Raw genomic sequence first — 19,494 nt, 5'->3', positions numbered from 1 at the left:
AGTTTTTCTTTCTTTTAATCTGGGTCAGCAAACTTTTTCTGATAAAGGCCAGATAGTAAATATTTTAGGCTCTGCCGGCCATATGGTCTTTGTTGCAACTACTCAACTCTGCTGTTGTAGCTTGAAAGCAGCCATACGCAATAAATAAATGCGGCTGTTTTCCAATGAGATTTTTTTATGGACACTGATGATTGGATTTCATATACTTTTCATATGTCATAAAATATTATTTTAATTTTTTTTAACCAGACAGTACAAAAACGGGTAGTGGGCCTGATTTGACCTGCAGTGATTTGCTGATCTGTTTTAGATTATATTTTAGGGTAAGTGTGTCAGAATGGATTGACTGTGTTAAACTGTTGTTGATTAATACTTACTTCCAAATTACATTTCGAAAGGATTAGATAACTTCTTTTTCCCTTTTTGCTTCAAGGAAAAATCCTTTGGCACATTCCCCCACCTAATAAAGTGAGCAACACAGCAAGTAAAAGAGCCCTTGAATGGAAATCAGAATGGCTCCCAGCTTTATCACTGACTGGCCATCTCTTCTTGGGTAAATCTTGTAATACCTTTGATGCTCAGCTGTAGAAGGAAGTAATTGCACCGGAAGCTCTCTAAAAAGCCTAAAATTCTATCTTTCCCATGAACTCACTTCCATTTATATGAAGTTCAAGAACAGGCAAAATCAACTCTGTTAGAAGACTTCTGACTTGTAAGATTGCCTGGGGGGCAGGGGGCAGCGGAAATTGACTGTGAGGAGGTACCAGAGTCTTCTAGGTACTGAAAATGTTCAAAATCTTGACCTGGGTAATAGTTACACAGGTGTACATATATGTCAAAATCATTGAATGTTCACTTAAGATTTGTATACATTATAAATGGATGTTATATCTTAATTTAAAAGATTTTTAAAAAGTAAATAAAAACCTTTAAAAAATTTAAAAGAGAAACTTAACACCACAACTGTGTCATAGAAAACATCTAGTCAGTCAGTGATCATAGGTGAAAACATTAGAAGTTACACAAAAGGAGCTTAAAATAAAAACTATTTAATTCTTTATCAGGAACAGTCTGCAGGAGTATTGTGTCTAGAACATTAATATGTGATTTCTCTAACCCTATCCTTTCCAATCCTTAAAAAACACCTAGTTAAAATGACAAAAAACGAGTAATCTTGAAGAAAAAATAATCACCGAGCTAACACACAGCTTCCATGATGTACATAATAAAGAGATTTCCACTTGATCTGGTCTGGGGATGGGAGTTGGCTACAGGGTAGCTCAGAAGCTCTCAGCTGACCATCAAACTTTAAGAAAATCTTAGAAATAGAAATATAAAAAAGTAATGATGCAAGTCTTTGGCAGCAGGAACAGCAAAAATGACACGAAAATTCCCAAGATCCCAGCAAAGAAGAATTAGAAAAGAATAGCGTTCTGCTGTCTTGAAAGGAAAGAAGGAAAAGAGTCACCAGTCTCACTGTGCTGGCCAGGCACTTTAGGCAAAGGAGGATCATTCTTCAGCTAGACAATAGCAGGAGTCACCAATCTCACTGTGCTGGCCAGGCACTTTAGGCAAAGGAGGATCATTCTTCAGCTAGACAATAGCAGAAGTCACCCCTAGGAAATGCATTACCAGGACTAAGTTTTTATGACCCTCCTGCCTACAGGGTTCCCTCACAGTTCAACCACAGACATGGTGTGAAATGTAACTATGAAAAAAAGAAGTGAGAAATTCACATCGCAGAAGCACCTTGTGGAATTAGCTAAACCCATGATGACATTAAATTAGTCCTTTGTTTATTTCTAAAATATATATTTTAAAAATATGGAACATAATCATAAAATAAAATAAAATAGAAAAATCTGAAAAAGTAGAGAAAATAATCACCCATAATGCCCTGTCTGGCTCTGGCTAAGCTACAGCTAAGGACTGGAATCCTTACAGCGCCAATTGTCTAGTTCTTAATCCTGTTCATGACGCCAATTGTAATGGAGGCGACCACGCTAGTTGTCATGGCTCTTTTACCTGACGGTAATCCTGCACCGACTGGGCTGATGGTTGAGTTAGGGCTGGGTCTGGAGCTCCCAGACCCCTCAAGCCCATTCACAGACTGGGTCACAAACCCTTCACATGCCAGGCTGCATCACCAGACCCCTTCACACAGTTACCTATGAGCTAGGTAACTGGCCACATGGTCCTTGAAAGCTGCAGGTCTGGAAAAACATGGCCACGCAGGGCAGGCACCCAAGGCAGTAAAACACCAGCGAAAGCGGCGCCACAGTGCAGGCGCACTTACTACACCCACACACAATGTTTACTGAACGACCCTGAACCGGTCCGAGGTGAGGGGAGCCTGACCAAATTGTTCCATTTTACCAACATGCCCCCACATTAACTCGACACTATAGCAGTTGGCTATATTTACATTTATTTCTGATTGTTTTCTCTGTATGTATTCTTTTTACATGGTTTATTCATTTATTCAATATATGTTTTTTTGCGGGTTTATTATGAGAAAAGAATTTTGCTGTGCACCCAGGACAAAATAATTATTTTATTCTGAAAAAAAAATTTTTTTACTTACTAGTAAATCAAAGTTTTTTCCATTATAAAGTTGAAATCATGAGCCCATTTTTCCTAACTTTTTATTGCTATTTATTTTTAATTTTAATTTTTAAATTTATTTTTGCTATTTAATACATGTAAAAAAAGTGCACAAGTTGTAAGAGTAGGGTACAATGAATTAACACAGTTAACATACCCATGCAACTACACTCAGGTCAAAAAGTAGCATCCTCGAAGTCTACCTGCACCCTCTCCCAATTCCTATTCATCACACTCCCTAAAGGTAAAAACTATTCTGGCTTCTATCATCTTAGATTTGTTCTGCTACTTTGTGCCTGGCTTTGGTTAATGTTATATTGGTGAGAAACATCCATGTTGCTGCATTTAGCTATAATTTATTTTTATTGCTATATAGCATTCCATTGTGCAATTATTTCACAAATTATATATCCATTCATCTGTTGGACTGAAATCACTTGGGTTGTTTCCAATTTTACCTATTATAAATAATACCACTAGGAACATTCAAGTAAATGTCTTTTATTGTACTTATATTCACATCTAGAAGTAAAACTGCTAAATCATAGGGAATATATATGTTCAGCTTTAGTAGACACTACTAAAAGAGTTTTCCAAAGTGAGTTCTCAACTGTAGTATATTAGAGCTCCTGTTTTTCCACATCCTCTCTACCACTTGTTATTATCAATAATTTTAATTTTAGCAGCTATAGGGTCTGTGTAGTGGTTTTAACTTGTATTTCTCTGATGAATAATGACGTTGAAAACCCTTTCATAAATTTACTGGCCACTTGGACATTCTTTTTTGTAAGGTACCTGTTTGGGTTTCCTGTCCATTATTTAATTAGGTTTCCTATATTTTTTATTATTGATATGCTGTTCTTTTTACAAAATCCACTTGTCAATTTTAGGAGGTCTGCCTTTGGACTCTTACAATAGTGTCTTTTTGATGAACTCAAGTTCTTAATTTTAATGGATACTAATTTATTAATCTTTTATTTTGTGATTAGTGCAGTTTAATAAATATTTCCTAGATCTTGAAGATATTGTCCCATATTATCTTCTAAAAATTTTATTCTTTTATCTTTCATTTTTAGATGTACAATACACTTAAAATTGATTTTTATGTATGGTGTGACAAAAAGGTCAAATTTCTCCTTTTTTTCCTGTACAGATACTTTTTGAGATCTCCACAGTTTATATATATTGCTCCCTTACCTGTAAGTTCTCTGGTGTGAGCATGAGTCATAGATACATATATGTGTGTGGGTATGTTTGCTTCGAGAAAAATATGGATATGGTGCTTGACGCACAGCAGGCATTCAATATATGTTTGTTGAATGAATGAATGACATGTATTTGGAGGGGCTGATCCCATTCTATAATCTTTAGGGGAAACTATAGGCCTCAGTTTGCCTTTTGTTAACAGTCAGTGAGGAAGTACACAACAAAGGCCAAAGAAAATTAGAACCCTTAAAGGATGAACAGTAGGAACACCATGAGAGAAGCTTTCTTCCTCCCTATGACTCATTCTCTTTCCTTCTATACAGATGGTATAAAAAGACCAGGCCTAGGGGTTATGCTTATTCCTAGAAAACTCAGCAAACTGGAGTGAGGATCAGGGGAAAGAAAATATAGAATAGGAGGCTTGGGCCATCACCATCTCTACACTAGGTTTCAAGAGAAAAGGGTAAAAAGGATTTTATTTATTTAGTATTTTAATTTTTATTGGAAGATAATTGGCTATATATATTTGTGGGGTACATAACTGAATATTAATACATGTGTACAATATGTGGTGATCGAATCAGGATAATTAGTATACTCATGTTTACAAAACATAGTCTTTGTGACCCTTAACTGATTTCTTGCTCACCCCCTCCCCCTCCCACTTTCCCACCTCTAACAACCACAGTTCTGTTCTCTCTTTTTGTTTGAAAGCTCAATGTATTATTGTGATTGTTTGTTTCTTTCTCTCTTTTTTTCTTTTCTTTATTTTAGCTCCCACTTATGAGTGAGGACATGCAGTATTTCCCTTTCTGTGCCTCCGTTATATCACTTAACACAATTTTTTCTAAGTTCATCCATGTTGCTGCGAATGGCAGAATTTCATTCTTTTTTATGGCAGAGTAGTGAAGGAATGGAAATCATCATGTCGATGGGATACCTGCACTCCCATGTTTACTGAAGTTCTATTTACAATAGCCAATAGTTGGAATTAACGTAAGTGTCCATCAACAGATGACTGGATGAGGAAAATGTGGTAAAAAGGATTTTAGAGATTTGTCTATAACCCAGTCCAAACAGGCATTCATAGCTGAGGCTCTAGCTAAGTAGAAAGAGAATGCATTAGCTAGAGTTTCCCATCATATGGGATCCTAAAATTACAGTGGTCAGCAAACAACCAGGCAGGGTTTCATAAGCAGGAAATCCTGGTTCCTGTTACAGAACTAAAAGAATAAACCTTGGAGATATTTTAGTTCAATCCTATCACTTTACAAGAAAGTAAGTTGAGGACCTAACAGAATGCAAGTAAGCATTAGCTCCTGTTCCAGTTATCTATTGCTGCCTAACAAATCATTCAAAACATCTAGTGGCTTAAAACAACCACAATCATTTATTCTCTCTCCCCGTTCTGGGGTTAACTGGGCTCAGCTGAGGTTCTCATTTAGGGTTTCTCATGTAGTTACATCCAGACGGTGGCTGGGGCTGGAGTCATCTCACAGGCTTCTTCATTCATGTCTGGTGGCTGGGGCCTCAGCTCAGCTGGGCTATCAGCCAGGTCACTACCCATGGCCTCTCCATGTGGCCTGGCCTCCTTCACAGAACAGCAACTGGGTTCCAAGAGCAAGCATTCACAAAAGAACCAGGCAAAGGCCATGTTACCTTTTATGATCCAATCTCTTAAGTCACACAGCACCATTTAAACTGTAGTCACAGGCCCCCACCCGGATGCAAGAACACAGATTGTAACTCTCTATGGGAGGAGTGTCAACGTTACATTGTAAGAAGAGAACGTGGAGATCTTTTTGCGACCATTTTGGAATACACACTTTGCTACAAATGCATAATTCCATAGCATCCACCCTACAAACCCCTATCATGACACTTATCATACAGTGTGAAACTGTTTGCCTATTTGTGACCCATCTCTTGCACTATCGTATGAGCTCCTTTAGTGGAATAGTTGGATGATCAGAGTAATCTCTGTATTACTTTCTTTCCTGGCACTTGGCAGATACTCAAAAAAAAAAAAAAAAAAAAAATGTGCTGAATCAATGAACAAACAAATGAAATTCAGACTTAAAGTCAAAAATATTTAGAAATGTTTCTAAAGTACAAGGGTACTTCAAAAAGTTCATGAAAGATTCAAATTATCTTTTAATTTTATTGTTCCATGAACTTTTTGAAATACCCAGGTACCTATAGAAGTTCCTCTCTCTATCTAAATCCCTTAAACTGGGTCAACTTACAAGATTGTCAGCTTTTAGAACTGTTGTGACTTCTTTTACTAATAATACATCCCCACATTTGATTAATTTATCTTTAACTAAGTAATAAGATTGCTACTAACTCAGATATAATATCCAACAGCTTAAAATTTATCAGCAACACAAAATGCCCATTTATATTCAGAATAACTTGTGGATTCAATTTTTCCCCTCAAAATTAGTGGTATGTTTTATGACAAGCATCCTTAAAAGGAAACTTATATATAACACCACTGTTGGTAAATATGCCAAGTGAAACAGTTGAAAACCACTCCAAGAACTTAGTGTACTCAAGTGCAAACGTACAATTTTGAAGTATTTTTATTCATAAATTATATATTTGGTATTATGTTATTTTATATAGCCATTCAAACCTAAATTATCACTGTACAATCAACATATTTTTTCTTGTCAGCAAATATAACCAACGTAAAATAAAATTATACAATTCAAAACTTGAAAATTCCTTAAGCTATTCCCTAGCCTGAACAAAGCACACACATATTCAATACTCTAAAGTGCTTACTTTAAGAACACTGTGCCTTGGGGTATAGGATTTATAACAATTTCATTAGTCAAATATCATTATCAGTTCTTAATCTGTGTAGACTCTGTATATAATTCTGTTTTTATCACAGAATTATCCCTTACAAGGCATCATGATTAATTATGTAACTCTGCAAACAAGGACTGACATTCACCAGGAACACTTACCAATTAATATCTGACCACTCTTCATGGCAGATCCTCCAGGCAGCAGGCCATGGACCACAAGCTTCTCTCCATCACTCTGCTTTCCAGTTCTTCTCCAGCTCCACTTGGTTTGATGAATAATTCCAACCAGTACTTCCAGAAGCTTCAGCTGCTCTTTAGCTTTGGTGACAGTTAGCTTTTTAGGGTTTACATAAACATTTACATCTTTGTACTGCTGTTGGACTGTGACTCCTGTCTTCTGATTGGACTGATGCTTTAGAATGGATACTGGCCCATTGTCATTGTTATTTTTTTTACTGTAGCGCTTGGGTAAAAGTCTTTTACTTTTTAAAATCTTGGTAAACCGCCTGAGTTTGGGTTCATACTTTTTTCTTTCTTTGTAATCATCCTCTTCAATGATAATCTCATTTTCACTGAACCTGACGTGGTTCACAGTCGGTGTTTCAGGAAGGAGGCTTTCTTCTTCATCCTCACTCAATTCCAAATAAAACAGTTCTCCATTTTTCTGCACACTGTCCAGCCATTCAGGCTCAAGGTCACTATGAAAGAGAGAAAAGAGAATCTGAATAGCAGCCCAACATAAGACAAAAACAGTTGAGTCTGCCAGGTGAGGGTGTGTGTATGTGTGAGAGGGCGGATAGGGGTTGGGGGACAGGAAGGTGGGAGGGGGTGAAAGTTCTTCAATTATTTCAAATTCTCCTTACTCTTTCTAATTTATTGTGAGCATCAACATAATTTCCTATAGGATGCTTTTTATACAGCCTTGAAGAATGGGAGTTGGGGAAGAGGGGGAATCGAACAGGCAGAGTGATAGAGAAAAGAAAACCAATTAAAAAAAGATGGTCTCCTTCCAGAATCTATGGTTTAAAAAAAAAATTATTTCAGTTACTGTGTGGTTATTGTTCACTTTGGACAATTTCAATGGATGATAATTTGCATTAGCATTTGATTATGCAATTATAGTCATCCCTCAGTATCTGTGGGGGACTGGTTCCAGGAACCCTCGTGGATACCAAAATCTGGGGATGCTCAAGTCCCTTATATGAAATGGTGTAGTATTTGCATATAATCTATGCACATCCTCCTTTATACTTTAAATCATCTCTAGATTACTTATAATACCTTATACAATGTAAGTAGTACGTAAATAGTTGTTATACTGCATTGTTTTTTTATTTATATTAGTTTTTATTGTTGTATAGTTATTTTTATTGTTTTATTCTTAAATATTTGCAATCTGTGGTTGGCTGAATCTGCCGATGCTGAGCCTGTAGATATGGAGGGCTAACTGTATATCCACAGAAGCTAGCCATTTGGAAACTGCACATGAAAACACCCTATTCACATAAAAATTATTTAGAAAGGCTGTCCGGTTAAAATGAAAGCTAAAGACTACCAGCATTAACAGAATTTATTTATATAATAAATTTTCAAAAAATAAACATTCACCTCAATATGAACTAAAATCTTTGCTAAAAACGCCAGTTTGTAATTGCAGCTAATAATGATAGTCTATAATTTCTGTAAAACTCCTTTTTATAAATAATTATAGTAAGAAAAGTAAAGCACATATTACGTAATTTGTCATGTGACTGTAGAAAAATTTTTAACTGGGAAGTAGGCCATCAACAAAAACCAAAATTATTTCTATTAAAATGATTAAAACAGCATCAAAAAACAAAACACTCATTTTATAACAAACCTAATCATAAACTCTACCCTGTTCAATATTATGAACAGTTTACCTTTCAAACTGTTATTCTTTAAAACAAAACTGGTTTCAGTGGAAAAACTAAAATGTGGGGAGAGTCTTTTCAGAAACATGATCTGTAATATCCTGGCACGAAAGGGTATAAATGTGTGTTCTAATCATTCAATCAGAAAGAAGACATTTCTGTTTTCTGCAGTGTTTATTAGCAACTCTGTGCAACACTGGTTCTTTAATTTAAAAGTCAAATGTCTCTTTCTAAATATTGTGAAAACTAGCCCCAAAATGCACCATACTATTGCTCAGCTCTGAAACTAACCACTGTCCTTGTCTGTGGCTGCTCATTAATATAGAATTGTCAACTACATATGAATCATTTTAAAAAGGTATAACTAGTTCAAAATAGCAAAACCAATATTTCTTTGGTTCTTGTTGTTTCCCTTTGTGTGGCATCATTTTAGGCACTTAGCTCCACTTACCACACACAGATCATGTATCAGTTATTTCAACCATAACTATCTGTACTCACAGAAACCAGTATTCAATAACTGCAATTCTTCTGTGGAAAGTCTAAATAAATGTGTCCCCACCATAAACATTTAGATAACAAATGTACCATAATTTTAATTGGCATAATATAAATACCATGATTAGATATTAATTACTTATCAAGATACATAGCAATTTAAACAATGAATTAAGTTTATCTGCTTTATAATTTCGCCCTTTTAATTGGGTATGTCATTTGTATTAGAGACATGTGACCCCAAGAAACATTCTTTTTCCACTTGTGAAACATGGAGATGGTTCATCTTAATCTCTAAAATTTGAATGTGAAGCAATAAACTAAATTCTTACAGGCTCTTGTCCCTCCCCCTCCTACTCTCAGCTAGCTCAGGACTTTACCCCTTCCACACATTCCACCTCTCCAACACACACCATTTCTGAGAATCCCCAAAGGATGTCTAACATAGAAAAATAAATAAATAAAAAAGAAAACAGAATAAGTTTGAATGTGAAACGACTTTTTGGTTATGATTAAAAGATCCATGCAGGTGAGGAGCCAAGGGGAGATGGCATTCAATCATGGAACAAATAAACAGTGCCACACACTGTGATAAGTACCAGAATTACAATGACGAAAACATCAGTTCCTGCCTGTGCTTAGTGGAGAGGAGAAACTGAGAAAGAATTCACGACAATACACACGGTAAGTACAAGATAGTTCCCTAACACAGTCCTAGCCAGGGGTGAAGGTGAAGTCAGGAAAGACTTTCTGGTAGAGGAGACCCTGAGAACTGAGTTTTAAAAGACGAAGTGGTAGGGGAGAGAGGTTGGGGAACTGAAGAAAAAGAGAAGAGAATTCCAGACAAGCAACAGCATAAGCAAAGGCTTGAGGGATGGTCTCCACGGCCTCTACGGAGAACGACAGGCAGTCTGCAGTTGCCAGAGTGATGTGGGAGGTGGGGAATGACAGAAGTGGTCAGGACCCGATTTTGCAAGGCTTATGGACCACACCAAGGGGTTTGGATTTTGTAGTGTAGGTAAGAGGGCATCAAGGAAGAGATTAAAGTAGAGGGTTTACATGTCAGACATCCCTGATAGACCTATTCTGGCAAACAAATGGAGGGTGGATTTGAGGTGGACAAGTTGATAACAAAGCAATACTAGATCAGATGGGAAGTAGGAAAAATATTTGAGAAATGCTTGAAAATCATCCAGACTTTGAGACTGGTTAGGTGAGAAGATGAGAGAGAGGAAGGGATTAATGTTCACTAGACTTCTAGTTCCTGACTATAAAAGGGTACTTCAACAAGTTCATGGAAAGGTTTGTATTACCTTTTATTTCTATTTTTCCATGAACTTGTTGAAGTACCCTTATAAATCAAATCCCCCCTTATCCTCAGTTTCGCCTTCCTTGGTTTGAGTTACCTGCAGTCAATTGTAGTATGAAAATATTAAATGGAAAATTCCAGAAACAAACTCATAAGTTTAAAATTGCCCACCATCTGAGTAGCGAGATGAAATGTCAGATCCTGCTCCATCCCACCTGGGCCGTGAATCATCCCTTAGCCCAGCATACCCACACCGTCTATGCTACCTACCCACTCGTCACTTAGTCTTCGTCAGATTGACTGTCACTGTACTGCAGTGCTTGTGTTCAAGTAACACTTATTGTACTTAATAATGGTCCTAAAGCACAAGAGTGATGCTGGCAATTCAGATATGCCAAAGACAAGCCATAAAGTGCATCCTTAAAGTGAAAAGGTAAAAGTTTACAACTTACAAGGAAAGAAAAAGAATCATATGCTGAAGTAAAGATCTACTGTATGCACAAATCTATTATCCATGAAATTGTGAACAATATGTTGTTATAATTGTTGTATTTTATTTTTACTTTTTGTCGTTAATCTCTTATTGTGCCTAATTTATAAATTAAACTTTATCGTAGGTAGGTATGCATAGGAAAAAGCAGTGTGTATAGCGTTTGATACTATCCTCAGTTTCAGGCATCCATTGGGGGGTCCTGGAATGTATCTCCAACAGGTAAGGGGAAACTACTGTACTTTCATGCATCCTTTTATGCATATACTTACACAGACTCATTTTATATAAATGAGAACATAATTATCATATAAGTAATTTTTCCTTTCTATCTCTCACTGACATAAACAATGTTTAAACTACATGTTTTTATAATCATATAAAAATATATATGGTTATTCTGTCATTGTTTTGAAAAAGTGGAATCATTATACACAGATATGATTTATATATATATATAAAGGTATATATCTACCTTTAAAATTTCTCACTTAACAACACAGTTTAGACCTCCCTAATGGCTGTATAATATTCCCTATCAGAGATGTAGCACATTTGGTCATTCATCTACTGATAAGCTTTGTGTTCAGTTTTTGTTTTTTTCCCTACAAAGTTATCATAACCATCCTTATGTATGGATATAGACAGGTCTTTATGCAAAAGACTACACCAATTCATGTTTTCACTAGCAATGTATGAGATCCATTTTCTTAGTGTCTAGATTCAAAACAAATACTTCACTTTAAGAAGAAGAAGAAATTAAAAGGAAGATAAGAGAGAAATACAGACAGAGGAATGTACATAAGAGACCCCACGCTGGGGTGGGGGGCAACATGCAGAGGGAAAAGAAAATGAACTGAGAAATCACAAAGAGCTAGATTCAAATTATTTTATTGTGATTTTAACCTTTTTAAGATTGATTGATTGATTGATTGGTTCTAAGCTTCAGATTTCCTCTTCTCAAAACCAGATTATAACTACCTCACAGGGTTGTTAACAATAGCAAATAAAATAATGTTGTGTCTGACATGGTAAGTACCAAATAAATGTCAGTTCCCTTCCTCTTGCCCCACAGAGATAAAACTATAGAAAAACATACACCTCTGTTAGATATAGCTCTTGTGCTTTTGCATTCTTCTAAACCTTGGCATTAAATGAAGATGTCCTCTAATTATCTCAGTTTGCTAGGTTCCAGGTTAGGTGCTAGTGACACAAGAAGCAAAACTAGGCACTGCCTTTAAGGCCTCTATAGTTCAGCATTCCTGGAAGGTTCCTTATTGCTACTCCAGAAGATTAATTCCTAGTTAGATAAGCATCAAGAGTATAACTGATTAGTGTGTTAAGAAAGTTTAATAGATAGGGCTGGCTGGTTAGCTCACTTGGTAGAGCATGGTGCTGATAACATCAAGGTCAAGGGTTTGGATCCCCACCCAACAGCCACAAAAAAAAAAAAAAAAAAAGAAAAGAAAATTTAAAAGAGTTCTAAGGACTGTACACCCGAGCTAGTTCTACTAATAGGAAAGGGATATATTAAAAACAACAACAAAAAGAACAAACGCAAAAACCCAACTTTTCATTGCAACTATTCATTAATAACGAAATTAAAGAAATTAATATATGTAGATAATCACAATCCAGGAGATAAGAGTTTAATCCCTCCCCCCCCTTGAGTGTGGATTTAGTGACTGGCTCCCACAGAACACAGCATATAAAGTGAAAAAATAGTAACTTTACAGTGAAGAGATCTGGCAGACACTACCTTAACCAAGTGACCCAGGTTATGAAAAACAGGGAAGGACTGAGAAATTGTTACAGACCAGAGAAGCCTAAATAGACATGATGACTTGATATAATATGATATCCTAAATTGGATCCTGCAATAGAAAAAGAATGTTAATGGAAGACTGGTGAAATCCAAATAAGGTTTGGAGTTCACTTAATAGTACTGGCCAATGTAAATTTCTTAGTATTGACATATGTACGATGTACAAATGTACAATAGTTGTATCAGATTTTAACATCAGTGGAAACTGGGTGAAGGATTTACAGGAATTCTGTACTATCTCTGCAACTCTTATGTAAATCTAAACTTACTCCAAAATAAGAATTAAAAAAAAAAAAAAAAAGGAAAGGAATTAAATCTGGCAGTTTTAATTCAGATTTTTGTAATACGTGGTCACATTAATCAGCACTAATATAAATTCCGTTTCAATGTTTTCTGAGACCCTATGGTGCAAGTTGCAAAATTCTCATTACATAAATGTCTTTCAATGACAGTCTTGTTTTGTTTATTCTACTTTGCTCCCAACAGAGATAACTGCATGTTTATAGCCTGCTTGCAAATTTTGAGGGCACTTTAATTGGTTTTCAAAGCCCTAAATGATGTGGTAATCATGAGCAGAATCCTTCTTCCCCCAAAAATACTTGCTAATTTGCAAAAAAGCATGTTCATGTAATAAGCTGTAACATAAATATATTGAAGAACATGAACTTCAAATAATGGTAGTAAGTTCACCAATTCTGGATGTATTAAGAATTCTAGGTTGACACTAAATCTTTTTCCCCCCCTAAAAGTTATTTGAATCTCTCAGGTCTTTATTTGCATTAATGCCAGCATTTTCCATCATTCGAAATAGTATAGTGATTTCCTTAACCACCACAAAAAAAAAAAGAGTTATAAAATAGCCAGCCCTACTTATACATTTTGTTATTTAAGGAAAACAGACGTTGGCTACTACTCCAAACCTGTTACATTACACTTTTTTTTAGTGGGCAAAGTAGAATGCACTTTACCAAAAGGGCCAACATATGTAGTTATGTGTGTGAATAGGTACAGCAGGACAATTCCAGGCACAGAGAAAAACCATGCAGTATAAAAACACCATGGCAAATTAATGTGGATTCTATCTGGCACCTGTTCAGTAAGCACTGGTCTGCCTATGCTTTTCTGTGTTTTCTGTGCTCTGTCTACCAGCAATACCTAATTTTCACCCCTGAAGATCTTCTGATTTTTTTCTAAAGGAAAACCATATTTTTTAATGGTTAAAATCTATGCTGGATGCTATAGCAGCTTGAGAGGTGGGGAACCTCGGATGGGCTGAAGCACTTCTAGCCACGGTCACCATTGGAACAACTGTAAAACATGTCGGAGAAGACGGAGGGATCAGTTGATGAACTCATACCTGTATTCATCGCATGTAATAAATTTCTACATCAGGAATACCTCTCCATTGGAACTATGCTAATAATGACCCCAATTCCCTGGACCACATTTCCCACTCCAAACCCCCTCTGCTAAATGGGGTATGCCCACACATTACTAAGTTAGGAATACAATCTAACCCTGGCAGAACAAAAATCATAGACCAACAAAACATTCTATGATAGGGCTTTACTGTCCTTATAAAGATGCCAGACGGGACAGAGAGCTAATCAAATAGCTGAAATGCAATTGCCAAAACTGAGGAATAAAACTATAAGAGGGCAGAGGATGGAGAAATTAAGTCTAAGAGGGATCAGAACATGTTCTAGGAGAAGGTAGCACTTAAGTGGGACCTTAAATGATTTTGACAAGTAGTTATAGGAAGAAAGGGTGTTTCAAACAGAGAACAAAGTACATAAAGAGGGAGGTGTGAAAGCCCATGGTTGGTCTGAGAATGGGTGGGTATTTCAATGTAGCAGGAATACAGGTAACTTAAAAGAGGGAGATCAACAAAGAGGAGATAGGAAAGGCTAGGGACAGATCTAAAAGAGCTTTAAAAATCATCCTGAGGGGGCCGGCCCGTGGCTCACTCGGGAGAGTGTGGTGCTGATAACACCAAGGCCATGGGTTCAGATCCCATATAGCGATGGCCGGTTCACTCACCTCGGAGAGTGTGGTGCTGACAACACCAAGTCAAGGGTTAAGATCCCCTTACCGGTCATCTTAAAAAAAAAAAAAAAAGTCATCCTGAGAAATATGGAATTTATTTGGGAGGCTACCAAACTTTTGAGCAAAAAAATGATTTAGAACTGTGTTTTAGAAGGCAAACTCCGATGGCTGTAAGGAAATAGGAGGCATCCAGATCAGTTAGGAGGCTATTCTACCGGTGTACGGGAGAGAGGAGAGAAGCAAGTCCTTTAGGTAAGGCAGGGCTTGTGGGAATGCAAAGGATAGGAAAGGGAGGTGAATACCAGAAAAGGAAGTCGACAGGACTTCAGACTTATCAAAACTGAAGACATGAACAGGAGATAGTGATGTCAGTAAATGAGACGGGCAATGTTAGAGGAGAGATGAGGAACAAAATGAATTCCCTGCAAACATGCTGAGGTGGAAGCAGAGAGAGATGGTAGCAGGGAATTAGCATATTTTCATTATAAATCTAGTTAATACTATGTGACTTTTTAATCTATATAATTTGATAAAATAAAAATTAAATTAAAAAATGGTCAGAGGGGCTGGCCCATTGGCTCACTTGGTAGAGTGTAGTGCTGATAACACCAAGGTCAAGGGTTCAGATCCCTGTACTGGCCAGATGCGAAAAAAAAAAGAGAAGAAGAAGAAGAAAAGAATAGATGCATATATATATATATCCTCTTTAAAAATAAATAAATAAATAAATAAAAGAAATAAAAAATGATCAGGGTTCAGATCAAGAGAGGAAAAAGAGAAATATTATCCTAAATTGGATGTTAATAGTATGGTATCATGAGCTTGAATGAAATATTTCAATTCTTCAGGTAGTATATTCCTATTTTAAAATACAAGAAAAAGATAAATTTTGGTATATCCATACAATGAAATCTTGCTCAAAAAACCAAAACAAAACTATTAATTATAGGCAACAGCATGGATGAATCTCAAAATAATTATGCTGAGTAAAAGAAGGCAGTCAAAAAAAGAGAGTTCATATTGTATGATTCCATTTTTATAAAACTCTGGAAAATACAAACTCATGTATAGTGACAGAAAGCAGATTAGTGGTTGTGGGGAGTGAGGGGCCATGAGTGGTCTCAAGGAGGTGCATGAAGAAACTCTGGCCATATGAATATGTCTGTTACCTTGACAGATATACATCTCAAAATTTATAAACTTTATAACTTCATTTAAAATAAATTATATAAAATTTATAAAAATTTTGGAAGATACAGATGTCAAAATTTATCAAATTGTGCACTTAAAATATGTGCAGATTTTTGTACATTAATTTTATTTCAATAAAACTGTTAAAAAATCCCAGAAAAAGAGCTGGCCGGTTAGCACACTCAGTTAGAGCATGGTGCTGATAACACCAAAATCAAGGGTTTGGATCCCCTTACCAGCCAGCCACCAAAAAAAAAAAGAAAAATCCTTGAAAAAAATTCAAAGGACACAATTGCCTTCTGCACTCAGTCCTCCTGTTTTAGGTAGAAGTTACTTAGCTTTTTACAGCCAAAATCTCTTTTAAAACTATTCCTCTTTCTCTCCATCAGCCACAGTTTTAAGACTAACATAACAACAACAAAAAAAATTCATTCTGAAAAATTAAAAATCAAAGTAATGAAACTGACAACTTCTGGCCAGCATGAACTAATGGATATTGCTTCAATGAATTGGATAATCATAGACCAAAGCAAAGAAACTTAGCAATATTGCAAGTAAATGTATGATTTCTATTAACTCAACACCGAAACTGATCAGTGGTTCCCTTAACTCAACCCACCCACCAGTATTATCTATGAAGCCTCCTTGAAGACGTGCCTGTGTGTCAGATCACACTGCACCAATCTAAAACCTCCTTCTTCCACAACAAGCCTAAAACAAATCTATTAAAAGAATTCCACCAGAATGTATCCTAAAGTAATCTTACCTCAAAAATGATAAATTTATTAATTCTGTATTGACAAGCACATGCAGCTTAAACTGGTTTTCTGTTACAAAGCATGTATGAAACGAGAGCTTCCAAAAAGATTTACATGAAGAAAATTAACCAGAACCTTGAAGGTTCAAGATATTTTATTTGAATCAATAGGTAGTATAACTTCCTTAATAAGCTTCATGTAGACTATGAAAGATGATAAGCAATTCATATCTCTTTGTATGATGAGAAAGATTAAGGTTCACATTCCTATACCTTTGACCAAAGAGTGATTCTGGCCAAACTGTGAAGGCCACCCCATGCACTGGTGACTGCAGCTTAGGGAGGTAAACACCTAATATCCTAAGGGAGGAACAGAATATAAGTCTTCCTATCATGTCAGCAAATCAACCCTCATGTTCTACATATCAAGAAGGGGCAGACATAAAACCTGGATCTTGGTAGGACTCTATATAGACTGGCAAAACATTTTACATTAAAGATTCACTGAACTTTTTACTATTAGGAGGATAAGGTCACCAGAACATTTGGAGTGATTAGTGAATGACTAATGAAGAAAGATTAATGGTAACTTTTATTTTATTTTATTTTATTTTTTTTAAAGATGACCAGTAAGGGGATCTTAACCCTTGACTTGGTGTTGTCAGCACCACGCTCAGCCAGTGAGCTAACCGGCCATCTCTATATGGGATCCGAACCCATGGCCTTGGTGTTATCAGCACCACACTCTCCTGAGTGAGCCATGGGCTGGCCCCCTAATAGTTATTTTTAAAAACGAAAATATAATGTATATGTATATGTATCTATGTTTGTGTAGGAATACATATGTATCATGGAACATGAAATACTTTGAAGTAACAAGTTTTCCTATGGCAAGGCCCTCACATTGCTCGTTTCCTAGGAGACAGAGTTAGCGCATTTGTTTTCATTCCACTAAAATCAGGGTGGCCAATTAAAAATCAGGCGACTTGAATTCCTATACTGACAACACTCAGCTGTGTGACCATGAGCAAATTACAGGTTCTCTCTGGACTAAAAATGTGTGACTCTAAGATTAGAGAAACCAAGAGTTTGAGTCTATCTATGGCTTCTCATATCAAGACCAAATAAGGTTCCACGTAATCTGTATTTCCTTGCAGCAGCCTTGCTTAATAATCGTTAAGTTTTTTAAAATGACTACGGCAGAAGATTACAAAAAATATTTCATATTTTTAAATTTGTTCAAGGCTTCAAGACTACAACCCGTCCTTATTAAGCCTCTATAATGTGTATTACGCAGGTTTTCCCCCCACACTTTTAAAGACAATGATAAAAATGTTTTATAGACTGATAGGTGAAATAATTGCCAAGTAACTGTTTCTCCTAAATACATATTAATTATTTGTAACTGTTATTCCTAAATACACATAACATGTCATCCTAAAACTATATATGGCAGTCCATTACTGTGCTGGCTGATGTTTTGGCACCTAAACCTTTTCGTTGTTAGTCGTGCAATTCAAGCGACCACCAACTGATTTTTCCAAAAAGTTCTTAGTTCATAGCAATAAGGGACAGATTCCTTAAAAAATGAAGTAGCACTGGGTACTGTGAAAAAAAATAACTTTTTCATGGTATTATTAAGGATACAAAATTGGAAATAACACGTAGATACCTGTATTTTAAAAATTAAATTATGACAAAAAATACGAAACAAGAAAACTGTGGGGATGCACAGGAAAATATTAGAGAAATATCCAGAAATACTGAGAGAGGTTGTCCTTGATGGTGAGACTAGGGATGGACATTCTACTATGCATCTATTCATTTCCGTAACAGAAAAAAAATCTACATTTTAAAATAATTTTTATAATTTAAATAATTGTCATATAAAACGTATAGGGTATCTCTCCACTCTAAATACTAACATGGTTGTCACAAAAATCGTAATGTCAGAGAAGCAAGACACTGCGATGGGAACAAAGAGATTTATGAACAATGTAACATATATGCCCTCAAACAGCACAGAACTCAGCACCAGGAAGAGGAGACCTGAGCGCATAAGAATCATTAAAAAACCTTCAGTAGTAAAGAATGGCATCGTCGTTTCGACTCACACCACCACACAACTGAAACGTGGCGCAAATAAACTCCACTTATTACAGGACCTCAAACAGTTCAATTCCAACCACGCCAACACCCATGCAATTCCTCCAGCCCACGTGTACACTCTCCGGACTGAAGGGACGGATTAAACTGTCCCTCTTCGAGAACCTTACTCATAATCGCTACTCGCTGAGGAGTATGAACCCGAGTCGCTGACCCGATCTTCCGAATCACAGTCCTTATCTTCTTCTTCTGCAGAGGGGTCTCCAGGGAGGTCGTCTGGGCTCCGATGCAAATCACACAAAGCCGGAGACGCCATCTCCAGGGATGCCGCAGATACAACCTGAGTAATTCAAGTCTCGCAGCTATGGTTTGTCGGGGCCGCCATGTTGCCTCTTCTTGGTAAGGGGCTGAGGCCACGTGACCACCAATCCTTAGCTGCAATTGGTGGCGATCCGGTTGCTAGGGAGACGGGGAAGCTTCACAACGAGGACGCAGAGGACTGAAAGGAGCCAATGAGCTGAAATTTCGAGGAGGGCGTCCCAGTTGAGGAATGGAAGTGGCTAGAACTTCACCGCTTAACGCTGTCCTAAAAGCTCTCCCTTGGAGCAGGATAAATTATTAAAACAGGCCGAGACCGACTGGGTTTTTCCCCCCTTTTTCTTCCAGCTGGATATCTTCCAATTTTCATTCTGTCCTGTGTTTCCTTGCCGAATTGTCCAAAGCCTTAGAAGTGTTCAGCCTAGGGTTT

General features: G+C 36.7%; 1 protein-coding gene across 1 annotated transcript in view; it reads right to left on the bottom strand.

Moving 5' to 3' along the window:
* The window catches only part of INTU (inturned planar cell polarity protein), a 74,556-nt gene extending 55,494 nt beyond the window's left edge, over positions 1 to 19,062 (bottom strand). Inside the window, exons 1-2 of the mRNA XM_063108687.1 lie at positions 18,917 to 19,062; positions 6,789 to 7,327 (exon numbers count right to left, since the gene is read on the bottom strand). Coding sequence (XP_062964757.1) covers positions 6,789 to 7,327; positions 18,917 to 19,062 — 685 coding nt within the window. The remainder of the gene's footprint in view (positions 1 to 6,788; positions 7,328 to 18,916) is intronic.
* Positions 19,063 to 19,494: the final 432 nt, after the last annotated feature.

The sequence above is a fragment of the Cynocephalus volans genome, chromosome 9 (genome assembly GCF_027409185.1).
Source record: "Cynocephalus volans isolate mCynVol1 chromosome 9, mCynVol1.pri, whole genome shotgun sequence".
NCBI lineage: Eukaryota > Metazoa > Chordata > Mammalia > Dermoptera > Cynocephalidae > Cynocephalus > Cynocephalus volans.
This window is presented reverse-complemented; position numbering and strand designations above follow the sequence as displayed.